We start from the raw sequence: 18,666 nt of genomic DNA on the forward strand, positions 1-18,666 counted from the left end.
TGAATAAGAGGTCTTGATTTTGACCAAACAATGTGGCATTCTATCCCACCTACAAAGAAGTAGGTAGCTGTCCTAATTCACAGTCTGGAGGATGCCAGGATGCTGTGAAGTAGTTATCTAAAGCAGTGCCTCTCAACCTTTTCCAGGCTACTGTGCCCCTTTCAGGAGTCTGATTTGTCTTGTGTACACTCAAGTTTCCCCTCACTTAAAAAGTACTTGCTTACCAAATGAGACATAAAAACCACAAAAGTGTCACAGCACATTATTACTGAAAAATGGCTTACTTTCTCATTTTTACCATATAATTCCAAAATAAATCAATTGGAATATAAATATTGTACTTACATTTCAGTGTATAGTATATAGAGCAGTTGAATGTGTGAAATTTTAGTTTGTACTGACTTCGCTAGTGCTTTTTATGTAGCCTTTTGTAAAACTAGGCAAATATCTAGATGAGTTGATGTACCCTCCCCACCCCCCAGAAGACCTTTGTGTACCCCTGGTTGATAACCACAGCTCTAAAGTCAGATTATTGGCAACTTCTGAAGGTAAGAGCCTTACAGACAGGTTCATAATGGGAACTAATCAAAAGTTGCTTCTTCACATATGTAATTTAAGCAAGATATGGTAAAACAAATTTGTACATCCCCAGAATTAAACTTACATTCCTGATTTGATCATAAGAAATGTAGAATTTCTAGCTGTATTAATGTGTACATTTCCTTTCCGCAGCAGCTCTCTCCTTAGCTTCCTTTTCAGCTTCCCCTTTCTGTGTTCCTCTCAGCAGTGCTCACTGAGCAGCCATGCATGTAAACACTTTGAATCAACTCCTCTGCTGGTGTAAATCATCATTAGCCCCAGTGGAACTACATTGACTTACACCAGCAAGTGGCGTGGTCCATCATATCTATCAGTCCAATTGTATGTATAGATATACTTAAAAAATCAGGTTAATTTTTTCTAAGATGTTGTCAATTGTTTTCTAGTTTAGATGCATTTTTGATCAAATTTATTTGGATATATTCCAATATCAGATAATATTTGTGTGCCTTCTTCACTCTTCATTTGGAGTTTGTTTCCTGAACTGTCAAAAGTGTATGTCCCATCTCTTCTAATATTTCTGATGTCATTTGTAATACTTACGTCCTCAATCTTTACAATAGAGGGTTCTGTGGCACCTTTAAGACTAACAGAAGTATTGGGAGCATAAGCTTTCGTGGGTAAGAACCTCACTTCTTCAGATGCAAGTAATGGAAATCTCCAGAGGCAGGTATAAATCAGTATGGAGATAACGAGGTTAGTTCAATCAGGGAGGGTGAGGTGCTCTGCTAGCAGTTGAGGTGTGAACACCAAGGGAGGAGAAACTGCTTCTGTAGTTGGATAGCCATTCACAGTCTTTGTTTAATCCTGATCTGATGGTGTCAAATTTGCAAATGAACTGGAGCTCAGCAGTTTCTCTTTGGAATCTGGTCCTGAAGTTTTTTTGCTGTAAGATGGCTACCTTTACATCTGCTATTGTGTGGCCAGGGACGTTGAAGTGTTCTCCTACAGGTTTTTGTATATTGCCATTCCTGATATCTGACTTGTGTCCATTTATCCTCTTGCGTAGTGACTGTCCAGTTTGGCCAATGTACATAGCAGAGGGGCATTGCTGGCATATGATGGTCAGGACCCTCTGTTGCTTTTTACAGATTCAGACTAACACGGCTACCCCTCTGAATCTTTACAATATTATTAATATTTATTTATTCATTGTATTACAGCTTAATTTCCTTTTTATAGCCTTTCATTTAAGGAGTTTATTATATTAAGATCCCAGATTCCCTATAGAGCTGTATTGCAATTGGTTGGCCATCATATCTCACATCACTGACCTAAATACAGAGAATTCTGAAGCATTTCAGTGCCGGGTTCTACATCAAGTGTGATGGGATTCAGCTGCAGTGGCACTGAGTTCTTGTAGCATTTTAGGGTCTGATTTTCAGAAGTGCTGAGTGTCACAGCTCCAGTTAAAGTTATGGATGCTCAGCACCTCTGAAAATTGGGTCCTTGGAAACCCTGAAAAAGACTGTCCTTACGTATTTGTAGCTAATCATAAATAACATTAGCACACAGCAACACTAAACAACAGTTTAACTGACTACAAATGATTCAGTTTCAAGTATTTTAAATCTGTAAGGGGACGTTATTCTCTGTTAATGAAGAATACTGCATCCACTGGAAATTTCAAAGAGACTTTAGAAAGGCACAATATTATTACCCAACCTAGAACTTGGTCAGGACACCAGGCTCACCATCTCTGTTCACATGGGAAAAGCTAAGGGATCTTTAATGATCACCAGAAGTCAGGACCTTTCTTTTATGTCTCTATCTAAAGACTGCACATCTAGAGTCCCATTTCCTGCTAATATTGTGCTGGGACATTAGCCCAGTACTGACTCAGGGGGAAGACCATCACCAAATAAATCACTAACACTTCCTGTGGCACCTACAGTTAGCTTGGAGGCCTTCATCCAAGCACTAACCTTGTCTGATGTTGCTTTTCTTTAGATTTGATAGAAACACAGCTCACAGTAATGGCCTGCCCTTGTCTACACTTAAAAGTTTAACTATGCTGGCATAGTTTAAGCAGCAACCCCCTCTCCACCTCCGAGTGTGGACACAACTATAGTAATATAAAAACGCTTATAGCAGAATAGCTTTGCTTATTCCAGTTCTGGAACTGACCTAAGCTATACTGAAATAACTTTATACCCGGATAACTGTGGCCACAACTAGTGCTTTTAGCAGCCGACATATTTATGTTGGCAAATAATCACACACATCTCAACCCCATATATGTACATGTCAGTAAAACTATGTAAGTGAGGCCAGCCCTAAAACTACTGTGCAGGAAACAGTATACGTTTAAAGAAAAACAACATTAACAATTCTGAGAGCAAATGCATTTCCAGAAAGGATCCTTGATTTTAGAGAACCCCCAAAAGTTGATTAGGGAAATGGGTATTGGAATGCCGCTGCTTGTGATCAAGGCATATCTTGGTTGCAGAGTATCAATGCAGAACTGCTACTAATGTCTCTTTCTGCCAAAACAGAACTTGGACTGGAGACAGTGATACAGACAGAAAGAAAAGCTAGGCGGCCTTTGGTCCTCTCCCTGAATTTCAGTTCTTATATGAAAATCACAGACTTTTGGCACTGAGAAAAAAATTCTTGGGATTTCCCCCATCCTAATATTAAAAGCAAAAATCCTCTCATCCAAATTGTGGGCAGGCAGACTACTGACTTTCAAACAGCTGCCCCCAATAAATTCATGGTTCTCACAGGGTCTCTTGTACCTCCTTCTTCTATTCTCAGAGATTCCGAACTCATCTTCATGCACTCCTATTGGCAGTGTGGGCAGTGCAAAGCACTACTCAGGTTTTCTTCTGAGACATGCCCTAAATACAACTTTGTTTGCTCTGGAACACTAAAGTTCTTATTGGCTAATTAGTTGCTAATAGGACAAATACAAACATGGAGAAACACTGGGATACATCTTGTACAACCAATATGATCTTCCGTTGTTTTTTTACATTCCAATACAAACTAATTGCAAACAATTCAGTTTAAATTATTTTAAATCTGTATGAGGCCATTATTTTCTCTGTTAATTAAGCACAATGAATTGATTCAAAATGCATGCAGATTAGATTCTATATCTCTTGTATGAATATTAATCAAACAGTGTAACTGTTAGTATTGCTCAATTGATTCCAAATGTATCACATTCCTTCAGCTATTATGTATGCGTTGCTTTGGCATTCAAACAACTATTTGTTAAAACTATTACATTTAGGTTGCAATTGCAGGTACATGAAACTTTACATCTGTAAAGTCCTTTCACAGTTATCATATGATTTGTTACACAATAATAGTAGGGGGTCTAAGAATTTCCTGATTGGGGAGGATATGCATTTTCCTGTGTATTTTCAACTAATGCAAATTGTTTATTTCAGTAAAGAGTAAATGCCACTTTTCTCAAAAAATTTAATTGCAGAATTATGTACAGGAGATGAACATAAACAATACACAAACCAATTGAAAGAGGCAACTTCATAAAAGAGCATGGGGCAAAAGAGTGAAGCACATTTTCTTACAATCAGCTGGAGGTGAGTAGAGAATCATGAAAAGGAATAACTCAAGAATAAAACAATTCTCAAAAATGTCTTCAAAGTAACAAGTAACATTCTGGTAACGAAGATATTACCTAGAAGCAAGTAATTATTGTAGCAATGAAACAGCATACTGTACATTCAATTTAGGTATCCTGCATGCTACTAAATAGAATTTATCAAAAGAACCATAAAAGCATGAAAAGAGAATTACATAAAATAGTTTAATTCTAGTGAAGTGTAGCTTTGTACAAATGGTGAATATTTGGCACTCAGTTCATCCTCATTGTTGATATGATTTCTTATGTATATATATTTATATATATATATTTATATATATTTTAATGTTAACTAAACAGCTAGTTTCCTGGTTCTAACATTCCTTAAAATTTTATAGGAGGCATTTAATTTAGTCCTTAGGCCACACTTGAATATTTTGGCATGTTACATGGTAAATGGATGTATGAGTTTTATCTCTGTACAGAAGAAACTGCACAGTCATAGTGGCTTTTCTTCAAGAAAGAACAGTTCTAGAGCAGTAGAAGTCACATGACTTCAAAGGGAAATTTTGTTAATTCAGAAAAATCACTGTATAAAGTGGAGTAAAGAATAGATACATGCTGAGCCCTTTTAAAGTGAGATGGCCAAACTATTTAAACCTCCACAGGGGGAAACCAAAGCATGAATATGAGGCTGTGGATTCCACAGATAACTATAAACAAAGCTAGTAGTTTTCTATGTAATGACAATTTTCATAGACTTGAGCCCAGTAACAAGCACTCTGTGGTGACTATGACCTACTTGAAAGGGAAGATCTACTACAAAAAGATTTGCATGCGCTAACTTCCACAGTAAGTGTTTTCCATTTCAATAGGACATGCTGCATCAGATTCTGATCTCGGTTGCACTGATACAAATCTGGCATAACTCCATGGATTTCAGTGGAATTTCTCAGGGTTTATATTAGTGTAACTGAGATCGGAATCTAGTCCCAAAGCTAAAGAATATTTATCACATAGAGCTGGAGCTTTGATTGCAGTTCAGCCCCAAAGATGGAAACAGCTCTCCGCTATCTATGTGTAGAATGACAAACTAGAAAGGGAAAATTTTCAAAATGGGCTATACTGATTTGAGGATTTTAAACATCTCTATGGTGAAACTAATGAGCATGTCTTCAAATAAACTCCCATTCGTTCCTCATTTAAATACTGTTTTTTTTGGTCAACTCAGCGTTAAAGGAGTACAAGACTGTTCTGCAACAAAATACCAATTTAGAAATGTGACTACTAATGATCCTTAACTACAGATATAAGGCTAGATTCTCAGGTGATCTATATCGGCGTTAATGTCAGTGGAGCTACAGGGATTTACACCTGCTGAGAATCTGACCCATAAAGCTCAGCGAATGGTAATAGGCACTACACCCATATCACCAAGGATTAGGACCATAATGTCGTTCCCCAGTCATTACCTTTTATGAAAGGTGGCACACGTTTACCAACAGGGGTTCTTGGATGTGTCTTTCATATGTAATGAAAAAAACTGTACTGGCTACATACAGTCATTAGGAATTACATTTACTTGGTTATTTATTTTGTAATATGAGGAGGTGTGTTAGTCTCAGTATTCCAGCCAAATTCAGTTTTGGGCAAGTTCCCTTTTAACTTTCACTTTTACACATAGTGTCCTGAACATACTGTTATGTAGTGTTTCCTCTGCTGTATTTCACCTCAGAGATGGGTGCATTTCAGGGATGGACTAAGTGATTCCTATGCTTCTAGAGAACTTAATTCTAGCTAGGAATTTGGGTGTACACATGAGCATGCCACAAAAATACACCTGTCACTTATGATGGATGATGGCTGCCCCAATCTGCCGCCCCCCCCAAATATTGCATAGAGGTTGCCTTATCAATCTTTCATAAAATGAACTGTTAGGGTCATAAAAGGTGTAATCAAAGAGCATGGTCCACACACTGGCAATTGCCTGCTCCCTATGTACAATTTCAGAATATTTTATTCCTTTTTATTTCTACTTATGGCCTTACTACAGTCCACAAGCCGGCAGCGAATAGAGCGAGTTTCTCCTATAATACAGGCATACATCGTTTGCTTTTGCAGCAGATAGTCCAGATCATCCTCTGCTTAAAAAAACCATGGAAGGAGTTCTGCTGGGGAGTTATCTGCTGAAGATCCCTAATGGAGATTCTTCCATATCATGCTATGGGGGAGAGGGGTGGGTTGCCTCAATGGAAAAGACTGAGAGGCGAGATAGAAAAACCTGGCAAACCTGTACTACCTACACACTCTGTGCCTTCAGCACTGGTTGTGGCTCCTTCGTGAATCATTATCCAGTTCCCTGGTAGAATAGCTCCTAATAGACCTTCCCTTGGCCACAGCGGCTCTAAAGACCATCAAGTATCGAGGAGAGGCAAAGGCTATTTCTGAAAAGGTGCCATAACCTGAGGATGCACTCTCTCTCTTCTGCCTAATTTCTTGAGGGATGACCATGTGCATTGCCCCCACCCCTGTTATGGTCATTCCTTTCTCCTGGACGATCCAATTTTTACCTCTTCCTCCTCTAGCCTAGACCCTGGACTATGCAAAGTGGCCTCCATAAGGTTCTGAGGGGATTATAAAACACCCTTTTGGTGTGGAGGGAATGAGGACATGATCTAGCTCTATACCAGTTAAACCACTTTCCCTGCATGAGCCAGAATTTTGCCCACCCTTTGCAAATCACCTAATAAAGTGCTTTGAAATCCTTCTGGATGAAAGGCACTATATAAATGTAAGTGTTGACCTCCCGTACACTGGGGAAGCACCACTCTGAATATTAAAGGATTTACTGATATATGTCACCTGAATTTTAATTTACATGTGACAGCATTGTCTAGTGATTTGCTCTGAAAGCAGTGCAGAGGAATAACTGATTACTGCTGAGCATTTTAACTCAACTATCAATCAGCATTTCTAAAGCCCCCTCACAGCGGACTTTATGCTTTTACACAATATTAAAGGAGGCAGCTGTACCTAATTTCCTATGGGATAAATTCAGCCTTCAGATTAACATGCACAACACACAATGCAGTCAGACAGGCCAAGCTCTGGCCTCCTCCACTTACGTTAATGTTGTAGTCCAGGTGTAAACAGGAACAGAATTTGTCTCAGAATGCGCTGCATGCAAATGACTGAGATGAATCTGGTCCTTAGTTTGCTAATATAGCTACCAAGTAGACTAAATACGTACTGGAATAAAACAGCACAGGGACCTAACACAAAGTTTACGTTCAGAAGAGTTGGTGATGAGCAGTAGAACTGGATAATGTGTGTTGTGAGAGAGGAATGAACAAAGAAGCCCAGGAAGACAGAGAAGCTGTTGAGAAGCACAAGTCGAAGGATTTGGAGAGATTCCTGGTACATTTGCGGCCTAACCTACATTTGTAGCCTAGTCTCTTAGTAGTAAATTCTATCCCTTTCAACATCACCAGCTGAGTGGAAGTTTCCCCAATTTGTAGAATCAACAGTGTTAAAGTAGTGAAAATTAGGGCACTGATTTATTGATATAGCAGGAGTTATGATTTAAAAAAAAATAACTTGTGTTATATGAAGTGCATTATATGTATGAAATCCACACACCTTCCTATTTATGCTTCAATTCTTTTCTAATTGACCTCAAATTTAACATACAGTGACAAAGTTTAAGCATGAACTAAAATGTAATTTTTGGTATTAAACTGTACAACATTTTCAGTTTTTACACATTGCCAAGGGCCATTCTGATCGAAGCTGTCGAGAAATAATAAAATGCATTGTAACGTATTTCAGCAATTTACAATGAACTTTAAATCTAAAAAAATATACAAAGCAAAAAATAAGTATAACAAGTATCGAACCTTAAACTGGTCAGGTCTTGTTCCTACATCAAATATAATACTCTTGAGAATTCTATTTATTATACTTGTGTTTTACGGACAATGGAATGACAAATGGTGGCTTTCTGTATCTTTCATCCTTTATGGATAAGATCTAGTATACAAATGGCCTAGCTAATGAAATATTTTATTGTTATGAGAATTTTGACTCCTAAAGATGTTCTAAGTATCTGTAGAGCATGAAGTCTCTAAAAAAGAGACATTCAGCTATTATCTTAATAGAACATTGTAAGTTACTGAATTTTCTCCTACATTGGTCCTGTAATCCATTCCTATGTATGAAATGAATGCTATTTCCAGATTTGACATGACCTCTCTGTAAGCGATAATTACTGAATACTGTGTATCTTATAGCAATGATTCAAGCAGATTGGGTGTGACTGACTTTCAACACAAGTATTATAAACATAATTTTATTTTTTCCAACTAATTAGATGTACAATACATAGGTAAACATGGCTTATGATCTGCCTTTATTGATAGAATGTTACCTGCACAACAAGTTGAATATATTGCACTTAAAAATGTAACACGCACAGATAACGTTTTATCAGATTTAGCAGTAGGCATCTATTTTACTTTTAATTCTTCTTCTTTGGAACAGAGGTGGAACAAACAGGGAATCATACATATCCAAAGACTCATATTGAGCATATTCCCATCATTGCATGGACATTGTAAAATTTAGGGTCTGATTTGCTCACACAGGTCTGTTTTAGCCAGACATTTAGAGTCCAATTTAGTGATGACATACTAACATAAAATACCCAAAAATATTTATCAATTACATCTGATGTGCAATTAAAACCATTATGGACTGCTCCAAGTCAACATTATAACATAATCTGGGATCTAAATTTAACAACTAGTCTTAATTTTTACAATTCGACTTTACAAATTCTGTATACTGACAGGTCAAATGCTGTTTGCCTTAATCACGTGATCCCATTGTCTTATATGGGATTACTCAAGTGAATAAAACAAGTGTGATTTAGCCTTGAAGTATCCAAGGAAATTAGATAAAACATATCAGGTGCCATAAATATATATATAGGTCTATTTTAAATTTCCTACATCTAGGAAATACACTGGCTTTATTTTCATGTGGATAGTTCTAATTCGCAGCTCCACTTAACATTAAATATCACTTTTAAAGACTAAAGATGCCAATACCTGCAAATACATTTGTATTTCAAATAGTACAACAAATATAGGAAGCAGCATCAATATTGTACACTACCCAGGATTCAGCTCTTTCCGTATACAGAAAACGCTTTGAACACACTGGGGGTGAGGGTATAATAAGTTTTCATTTATATAAGAATATTTCAGGGAGGGGGTTTTTGTTGTTGTTGTTTTTGGAAGGGTATACATTCATCTTGGTTTTTGCTTCCAAATATAGTTTAAGGCTATTTGGTAAAATATATACCAGATATCAGGCTCAATTTACAGAGTTTTCTCCTTACAGAAACTTCTCAACTATTCAACTCTAAAGATTCATATCTTGAAGCTAAACATGCTTATATCAGCTTTGCTCCAAAACCAGAACTCATGCTTAACAAAATGCTCAGAAGGAAAAAAAACCCAAGAAACTAAACCCAGATTTGAAGCAATGTCAGATCTGTGTAACCTGTGTTACTTAATGTTCTCAGTCATGTGGCAGGTTGCAGGGTGTGCCAAGTACATATTTAAAGTGCTCATCAAGGTGAACAAACCAAAGTGCTGGAGTATAATTAAGTAGCTGTTCTGCCTATGGCTAAGTACATAGTATTTGTTAAAGCAGTAAAAAAAAAAAAAAAAAAATGTGTTAGTTGGGACTATCTGTGCCATAGTTGTAATACTCTTTTGACCTAGAGTAGTAATCAGAACCCTGGTATCAGGATCTGTGGGCCATATCTTTTATTACATCTTTATTTGAAGACTTCTAAGAGCTGGGATGCTCAATTATCTATGGGAAGGTAAATGAAGTGGACTAATACTATATCTAAATTTATTTCAAATTAACATTTAAAGCCTCTTGATTGTAGTGGTTCCTATTTTTCTCTTGTAGTAATCAGAGGCTTGAAAAAATTACTTTCCTTATATTCCATGTGTGGAAGTCACTTTACTTTCAAATCATTTCTTTAAGTCTGACACAAGAAAGAGAATAATCTTGCCTTAACTGATACTGCATAGGAAAAAGATTTCTGGAAAAAAAATGTAAACCACAGTTCACCTTTACCTTAAGATAACCATTTAAACTTAGATATACTTACCACTCACATTCATATTTCTTAAACTGGTTACAACATCACAACTGGCATTTTAAACAAGCAAATATTTTTTTTCAAGGATACCCTGGAAACTCAATTGATATAGCATTTTGAGAGTTTAAAATATCACATGTAGCATAGCTTTTGAAATTAAAGAGAGAAGGTTGGTAAAATAAAAAGTTAACACATAAAAGAACTGTTAAAATGCAATGAGTGTTCCAAAGGAGTAAGTATAACTGTTCTCTTTACACATGTTGCTACAGAAGATCTAACTTTTTAAGGCTTCCATTTTCCTTTCCCCACCACTCAATTTCTCTTGCATTATAATTTTGCTTTGATTTCTGAATGTCGTTATACTGCTATCACAAACATTTCTCACTGGGCATTCCCAATTGGACCAGGCTTGTATGCTTCTTGGTTCCTGATGAACTTTGGAGTTTTAGTGGCTGGATATTCCTGTTCATCTCCAGAAACTTGACTTGACGTGAGAGGCCTAATGTTATTTTGCAGTAACAAAGATGAGTAGAATGGCAGAGCACATGGGCAAATTTTTTAGCTAGGTTCAAGGAAAAGAAACTGGAGGTCAGAGAGATAAATGGGTTCTTTCTTTCCTGCACTTCACATTTGTAGCACCTTCTACTTGGATAAGCTAATGCCTCTAGTGAATGGTGAGATGCACCCATTTATAGTTTGTTATTCTTATCCCTAATTATCACACAATTTATAAAAATATAAATAACAAAAAAGTAAGCTGGGTTCCATCTCAAGAGGTGTTTCTTGTTGTCCTCTGAGAACATATTGGATAAGTCAGGTCTCAACAAGCCCTATCCATTGTAGCTGATTGTAAGTCAGACAATAAATACAAAAAGAAGTAGTTCTTGCAATGAGCTCAGCAACCTCTGAGGAAATCAAAAGCATTCCACTGTGCTTATGGCACAAAGAACACAACAGCAAGGGCATATTCAGTGGAGAGAATGAGACAAAAATTACCAGGTAAGTGACAAACTGTACAGCATTTGTTTTAAAAAAGGACACTCTGCAGCATTCTGTCTTTAAAGCCGGGTTTGGGCTTCTGGGATATAGATCTCAATGCTGTCTGCCCGCTCTGTGGCTGAATTCTGCCTAAAGGAGGCTGCTCTCTTAGCAGCCATTAGCCGTCTTCTGGCTTCTTGACGTTGTCTGTCAGGTAGGTCGAGAGACTTTTCTCTCGTTATAGGGAATTTTCCTTTTGGGGGCTTCTTTGGTACTGGAGGAGGAACCTTCCTTTCTTCCTACAATAGTTATTGAAAATTGAAAAGTGAGTTAAATGTGAAAGGCACCACATCAATAAAACATGCACATCAGAGAAATGTCAATTGAAAAAATACTTGTCACACAACTAATAAACATGCTCAATTTATACTCTGAGATGAGCTAATTAATGTATAACATTCATCACCATCAGTTCTGGGGACACAGGGGGAAAGCCAGCTATTGCAGAAACCAGTGCAAATTCCAATGCATTGCATTGCAGTAGCACAGTTTAAAGAGTTTATCTCCACTTACTCTCATTGCAGGTACTTTACACATACATGCGGCAAACCTCACTTTCATCTTCACGTTAATTTTATTTTACCTGGCACATCATTAGATCCATTATGTTCAGAAACACAGGCTGGCTCTCAGATAAGAACTCAGTGTATCTGGTGTTCTGGTTGAGTGAAAAGCCTGTCTAAGATTAGCAGGACAGGATTTTTAATTAAATTAATCGTACTGAGTTTAGCCTCAGCTGGGTATGAGATAGCAGCTGTGTATACATCTCTATTAGTTTAGTCTCCTCTCTGAACTGCAAAAAAGGTAACATACAAAACCAAACCAAACAGATGGAAATGTAGGGCTAATTGTTCCATACATCAGCCCAGAATACCTTAAGAAAATCATATTGAGAAATTATTAGAATATAAAGTGTTTCTTAATACATGTTCGTATAATGCTTGTTGTAGCTCAATTCTGCAGCTATTAAGCCTGATATTGTTTTGAAAAATGAAATGCAGATTTTACTTCAAAATGTGGATCTCCCATTTCGACTCATTCGCTGAGTGGGACTGTGAACTGAAAGCTTTGGATGATATGTATCCTTCTGCATCAGTAGCATTGTTATCATGATGCAGCTTTCCGCCATTAGTAAATGTTAATGCTGCAATAATTATTGATACAGTGGGTCACTATTTACATAGGACACACTGGTTGGTTGTTAATTTAATCCACTGCAAGACCTACATCATAAAGATCTTTTGAGGGGCATGAATTGTGTAGGCCTTCTTACTGCAACTGCTGAACCTAATAGTCAAATGCACTTGTCATTGGTTAGATTTTACAGTATTTGGCAGTCTTGTTCCAATTTTCCGAATTAAAGGACTTATAGCAGAGTCCTGAGAGAGGGCACAAGCACTGTTCTTCCCGAAAGCATGCTCTACCAGAATACTTTGTTTTTATTTGCTATTTTCAGTCAGGAGCATTACATCCCCATGTCCTTCCTCCCATCTTCTCTCTCTTTACTAGGATTTAGTTCCCTCCTTAGACAATCACCAATGCTGCCACTAGAATCATCTTTTACTTTCACACGCACCATCAGCAAAAGCAAAACTCCCTACCTACCAGCCACCCGGCCAAGCAACCCAAGAGGAGGCGCAAGCAGTTATACTAAATGCCTGAAGAAGTGAAAGAGCATATCAACTTCTGAGAAGATGCCTCCTGTCGCATTCCAAAACCAAACAAGTATTCAGTTGGGGCCAGCTATTCTATCTCTAAGCTAAAGACACCCTCCCTGTTTATACTATATTGTAATCAGCAGGGATGGAGCCAGGAGCGGGGACTGTGTAAAGAAGAAAGCAGGTACACAGCAACATTGCCACTGTGGCTCATTTGCAATCTGTGCTGCTACTGCTGTGAACAAGGGGGCCGCAGGGATGTGGAGCCTGAGAGCACAAGTGCAGACAGCATGAAATTACACAAGGATGCAACCTCTATCTACTCACAGGCCGATCTGCAGTCCTCGAGGTTCTCAGAGGGATGGTACACAGCCCCAGAGAGCCAGAGATCTTGGGGAGTCAGAGCTCTCCATTAGGAAGGAAGTAGAGGATGCAGTCCCCAGATATTAACTGCTCACAGTGTGACAGCATGAGGGACTTTATTTCAGTTGCATTTGCAATCTGAATGAATCAGAGCATCTTTCAATTCCAATCTGCTCCTAGTCATTTGTTATCAGAATTCAAGGGGCCAAATGACAGTGGATAGGCACAGGGCTGGTAGAGATAATTATACCCATATTATTTACACCTTACAATTTAAACCAAAAATGGAAGAAGAAAGTAAAAATAAACCTCAAGGCCCTGATTCTGGGCAGTGTCATCTGTTAATGAGGCAATGGAAAATAGTCACTTTCTATTTTCAGGTTTGAAGCCAATCACTTTCTGGAACTGACTGTAACACCAGGAGGCCTTATCACTACAATCGGAAAAGAAATTTTATTGTCTCTGGCCTGCTTACCTTCCTTTCAGGTGATTCTATTAGTTTCCATTCATTGAGTTTCAGCTGGTGTAGTTCATCAAACTTCATGCTGACGTCTTCAATTGAAAGCTGCAATAAGTCCCAGAATCCTGCTAGGTCCTGGGAAGTTGGCCTTGGCATGGCACTGGGGTCCTGACATATGCACAATAGAGAAAATATAAATAGACCGGAAGCCATTGAACAACATTCTTTAAAGCGCCTTGTATACAGTTGAAAATGCATGGTGCCAGTTTCTATTGTTACAGTGGTACACAGTGCTAAGGCAATATACATTATGAGGCTGGGAACTGTGACTGAAAATATGTGCTTTCCATACAACCCCAAAATCTATGAGTTATACATTACATATTGATTCTTGTAGCTTGTGCAGATTCTTGTGCAAAGCTGACCTGCATTTTTAAAATGTAGTAAGCTGTCATACTGACTATGTTTGCTGATCATTACAGAGGAAGGAGAACCTGAGAAACCAATTTTTTTATTCCACTAGTGATATCTGAGTAGAAGTCAAAATTAGTCATGTTATGAATTAATTTCCAGCTTATGCTTTTTGTTGCTATTACATATTCTCAGGTCTTAGGGTTTATGTATGGCACAAATATCTTATCTGAGACATTTTAAAAGTTCTATTGGTTGGTCCCAAAAGGGCTGGGCAAGCTTTTCCCTCAAGATATTTTGATTAGGTAGTTTCTATGCCAAGGACAGGCAATATGACTTAATGGACAGCCAATAATAGTGGTAATGAGTTGGTCTGAAAACCCTTCATCTGATTATGAATCCATTTGGGTACTAAAGGGAAATTATATAAGAAAAGCTATTATGGGACATAACCCTTAGCTGTGTAGGCATTTTCTTGAGATTGCTATTCCAGGTAGGAACCAGCTGGATGACTTTAAAGAGAGATGGCCTTAGTGGTAAGGATCTCTGTGAAGACAGCAGTAAGGAATCTTTCCCTCTAGGCCACAGAGTAGCAGTGGAGACAATCTACAATCACCACAGTAGACTTTTGCCTGCAGCAGCCTCCACACATACTGTACCCCAGTGTGTGGGGAGTCAATGGCTGGTGAATCTGCATGGAAGCAGATCTACTGCCTCTACTCCTGCTCCCAAATCCTGCCTAGGGGACAGTACACAAGGAATCTCCACAGAGCTGCACTGTATGCTGCACAGGAATGCTCATTCTATACACAGCCCCTCCCTAGTTACTGTACAGTTACAGGCAGAAGAACCGCAGTGGGATTGTGTGTGGAGCTCTCCACACCTGATAAGGAGAGGAAAGGACGCCCCCCTTAATGAGTAGGTCTCAATTAGTTCACTTGAAATCCCACCTTTTGTTGGTAAAGGAAGTATCTTTTTTTTATGGGAGCTCAGTGGATCCAGTGGAAACTTCCTGGGGGGAAAGATGATGTTTAGATGGACTTAAAACATTTAATTTAAAATTTGTGTCTCTTCCAACATAACTTGCAGCCTGTACCCAAGTAAATCACAGGAGCCAGATCCTGAACTAGTGTAAACTGGTGCAACTCCACTCATTTTAAGATATTGGTCCCCTATATGCAGTCCACCAGGTGAGTCTTGTGGTGATGTACAACATTTAATATAGCTTGTATTTCAACCTGTTCTTCCTCCACTACAACACAGCCCTCTCAATCCTTCTTGTCATTTTCCCAGTTTACTTTACAGACCCATAAAAAGATGCTTGCTGGAGGCTACTTATTCTGAGTCGTCATCCCCTTCTGAATTGAAGGCAACGGCTCTTCTGTAACCCCTGTACACACAGTTCTGCTCATACCGATTTCAGTACAGTATATTTTCCAATGTAGCTGCTGTTGACTGGAGCTTGTTTTGTATTCTCTGGACCACAAGGGGGCTACCTCCTGCTGCTAATATGTATAAATCAATAATGTACATTATTTTCAACTGGTAACCCCAGCCAAAAGGACTAATATTAGAAACATCTAAGCTTGGAAAAGCCTTGTTCAAGTTTGAATTTATTCAGCAACTTTTCATTTGTTTGTATCTAATTTTGAATTCAGGCTTTGCTTCTAAAACTAGATTATTTATGACTGCAGCCTTTATCCTGCAGGGAGCAAAGAACTAACAAAAAGGACCTTGACAACGCTTATGTGTTGGTCTGCTGCAACCATGACACCCTCGAGTGTGATCTTATTAGATCTCACAAGCTGAGCAGGATCAGTGCTGAATGGAACATTGGTGAGGAATCAAAGAAAACTCAGCAGTTACAAACAGTGGTGCAGTGATTCAGTAGGGAGCAGTAATGAACCAACAATGCACTTTCTAGTTGTTAGTGTGGGCCAGATTCTCAGCTGATGTAAGTCAGCATAGCTCCTTTGAAGCTGAAAGAGCTACGTGGATTTACACCAGTTGACAGTCTTTGCTAAGAGACTTATAACCAAGAGCGTGACCAATTGTGCTACTCAAAGATCTCAGAGCACTACTCGCAAGTCTAAGGATGAGGGTTCATTGTCTCGGATAAATTCTTTTTTGGGTAATTACATTCTGTCTTCCTAAATCCTCGCTGTAGTTTCAATTGGTATAAGGTGGAATTTCCCCACTTCCTGTCCTAAATATTTATTTAGTCTTACTGCATGCTGTTGAAAAGCTGCTGTGTTCTACCGCAAAGAGAGTGACTGCATTTAAGTGGTAGATTTAATGCAAAATGATATGTATCTGGCTCAGTTCCCGTTGACGTCAGTGGGGTGGGATCAGGACCATACACAATATCTACTGTAGATACACTTCTAGTGAATACTTTACAAAATACAAACAAATGAAAAAAAAACCAAACCAAACATCAAATATAAAGGAAGGGTATAAAAAACCCCAATCATACTAAGGGCTCAGTCCTGCAATACTTACTTCCCACTGACTCCAATGATAGTTTTACCTTAGTGTGTGCCGCAGAATGAAGGTTAGGGCTTGTCTACACATTAGACCACGGCAAGCTGGGGTGTGAATCTATGCTGTTCTAGCCTGCTGAAGTCTAACTGTCCACAGTGCACCCTCCTGAGGTGTGCTGACAGTTCATTAACAGTCCACTCTTGTTTCAAAGACTGCTAGATCAAAGCACTTAAATGAACTGTTGATGCGCATCAGCAGGGTGCACATGGACCATTAGGTCACGGCAGGCTAGTTCAGGGTAGATTCAGACCCTAGCTTGCCGTACTTTAATTGTTTTGTAGAGTTAATTTATCAACATACCAGACAGCCATGCTGTGTTGGAGGTTTATCAATCAAAAGGGGAAGAGAAAAAAATTCACACCATTTCTTCAATCATCAGGTCATAAAAGTCCTAGATTTTATCATATGTTTTCCTATTGTTTTTTCAGTAAGGAATTGAAAGCTGTTCCAGACAGCCAATGTATATGCTAGACAGGCAGTGTCTTTTCATCTTATTAAAATAATGTTCTTGGCTACAGTAGCAAGAGAGACCCATTTCACTTAGAGATAAATGAAGTGGGATGGAGGCTACGATTTCTTAATCCAAGTATGGATAGTTTAGCCAATCAGATAATGGGATGATACTTTAGATATGCAGCAAGACTTTTGTAGACATCAGTCAAGATTTCCTTCACCAGCAGACAAAAAGAAAGCATGCGACAGATCTTAATATCTCAAATATGGTTCCTAATAATAGCCTGGCTCAGTCATCTGTTAATATCTATTAAAATCATATTTTTGAAGCAGATAAGTGGATGCTTTCCAAATTGGACCACATAGAATCATAGAAGAGTAGGGCTGGAAGGGACCTCAGTAAGTCATAAAGTCCAGCCCCCTGCACTCAAGGTAAGACTAAGTAATAACTAGACCATTCCTGACAGGTATTTGTCTAATATGTTCTTACCATTCTTTATCAGATATCACTAAGTGAAAGTAAGACATTTTTTAAATGACTTTCTCAGTAACATTTTGGATACAATTTTCAAACCCTGGATGTTTAGCTTTGTAGATGACAAGCAACAAAATGTGCATCTGCAGTGTAAATATGCTGTCATGACTTTAAAAGGTTATTCAGTAAATATTAATGAATGATGGATTTTTTATAGTCACCGGTCCTAGGTCATGTCTTCCGTTACACATGCTACAGAATTTAGCACTTTTTAAATAGAAGCACAGAGGGAAACAAAAGGTAAAGATTATATTCAATGTTGAAAGTGAACCTGAGGAAGTAGGAAGGGGTTTATCACAAACTGTACTTAACGAGAAGAATTATCTTCTTGTACAGATAAATATCTTATACCAACAGTTTCCATATTACTGATAGCAGCTGTCATTAGCATATTACTGAAAATAACATTTAGAACTGAATTAGTCTCTTGTGGACTTCCAAAACAATCATTTTACCAGATAATGCACTGTAGCTCCTCTAGCTCTAGGACGTATTATATATAATTGACTAGGCAAAATATGGGGCCAATGCTGCAAGCACTCCGTGCATTGATTTCCCATTGACTTTACAGGATCAGACTTGTATATATGTAGTTATATAACCGAAACACATGCCATTCTGTTCTCTTTGTACTGCAACTTTAAATCAAGGGAAGTCTTCTCTTCCCTATTTCTAAGGCCGCTGCCATTCTCAGTTTAGATACAGAATGTTACAAAATGAAGTCACTGGGTTTTCTGTGTCACAGAGAGTTTATATTTGTTTATTTTCTTTAATCTGAAATAAAAGTTGTCTAGCCTGAAATTACATGTTTATTCTGTGGGAAACATAAGAGGCTCGATGCTATATTTTTATGGCCAGACACAGTTTAAG

At 38.2% G+C, this 18,666-nt stretch overlaps 1 protein-coding gene across 1 annotated transcript in view; it reads right to left on the reverse strand.

Annotated features, from left to right (window-relative positions):
* Positions 1-4,015: 4,015 nt before the first annotated feature.
* Positions 4,016-18,666, reverse strand: part of DLGAP2 (DLG associated protein 2) — a 127,723-nt gene continuing 113,072 nt past the window's right edge. Inside the window, exons 10-11 of the mRNA XM_034766390.1 lie at positions 13,869-14,021; positions 4,016-11,611 (exon numbers count right to left, since the gene is read on the reverse strand). Of these exons, the coding sequence (XP_034622281.1) occupies positions 11,393-11,611; positions 13,869-14,021 (372 nt within the window). The 3' untranslated portion in view covers positions 4,016-11,392. The remainder of the gene's footprint in view (positions 11,612-13,868; positions 14,022-18,666) is intronic.

Source organism: Trachemys scripta, chromosome 3, assembly GCF_013100865.1.
Source record: "Trachemys scripta elegans isolate TJP31775 chromosome 3, CAS_Tse_1.0, whole genome shotgun sequence".
NCBI lineage: Eukaryota > Metazoa > Chordata > Testudines > Emydidae > Trachemys > Trachemys scripta.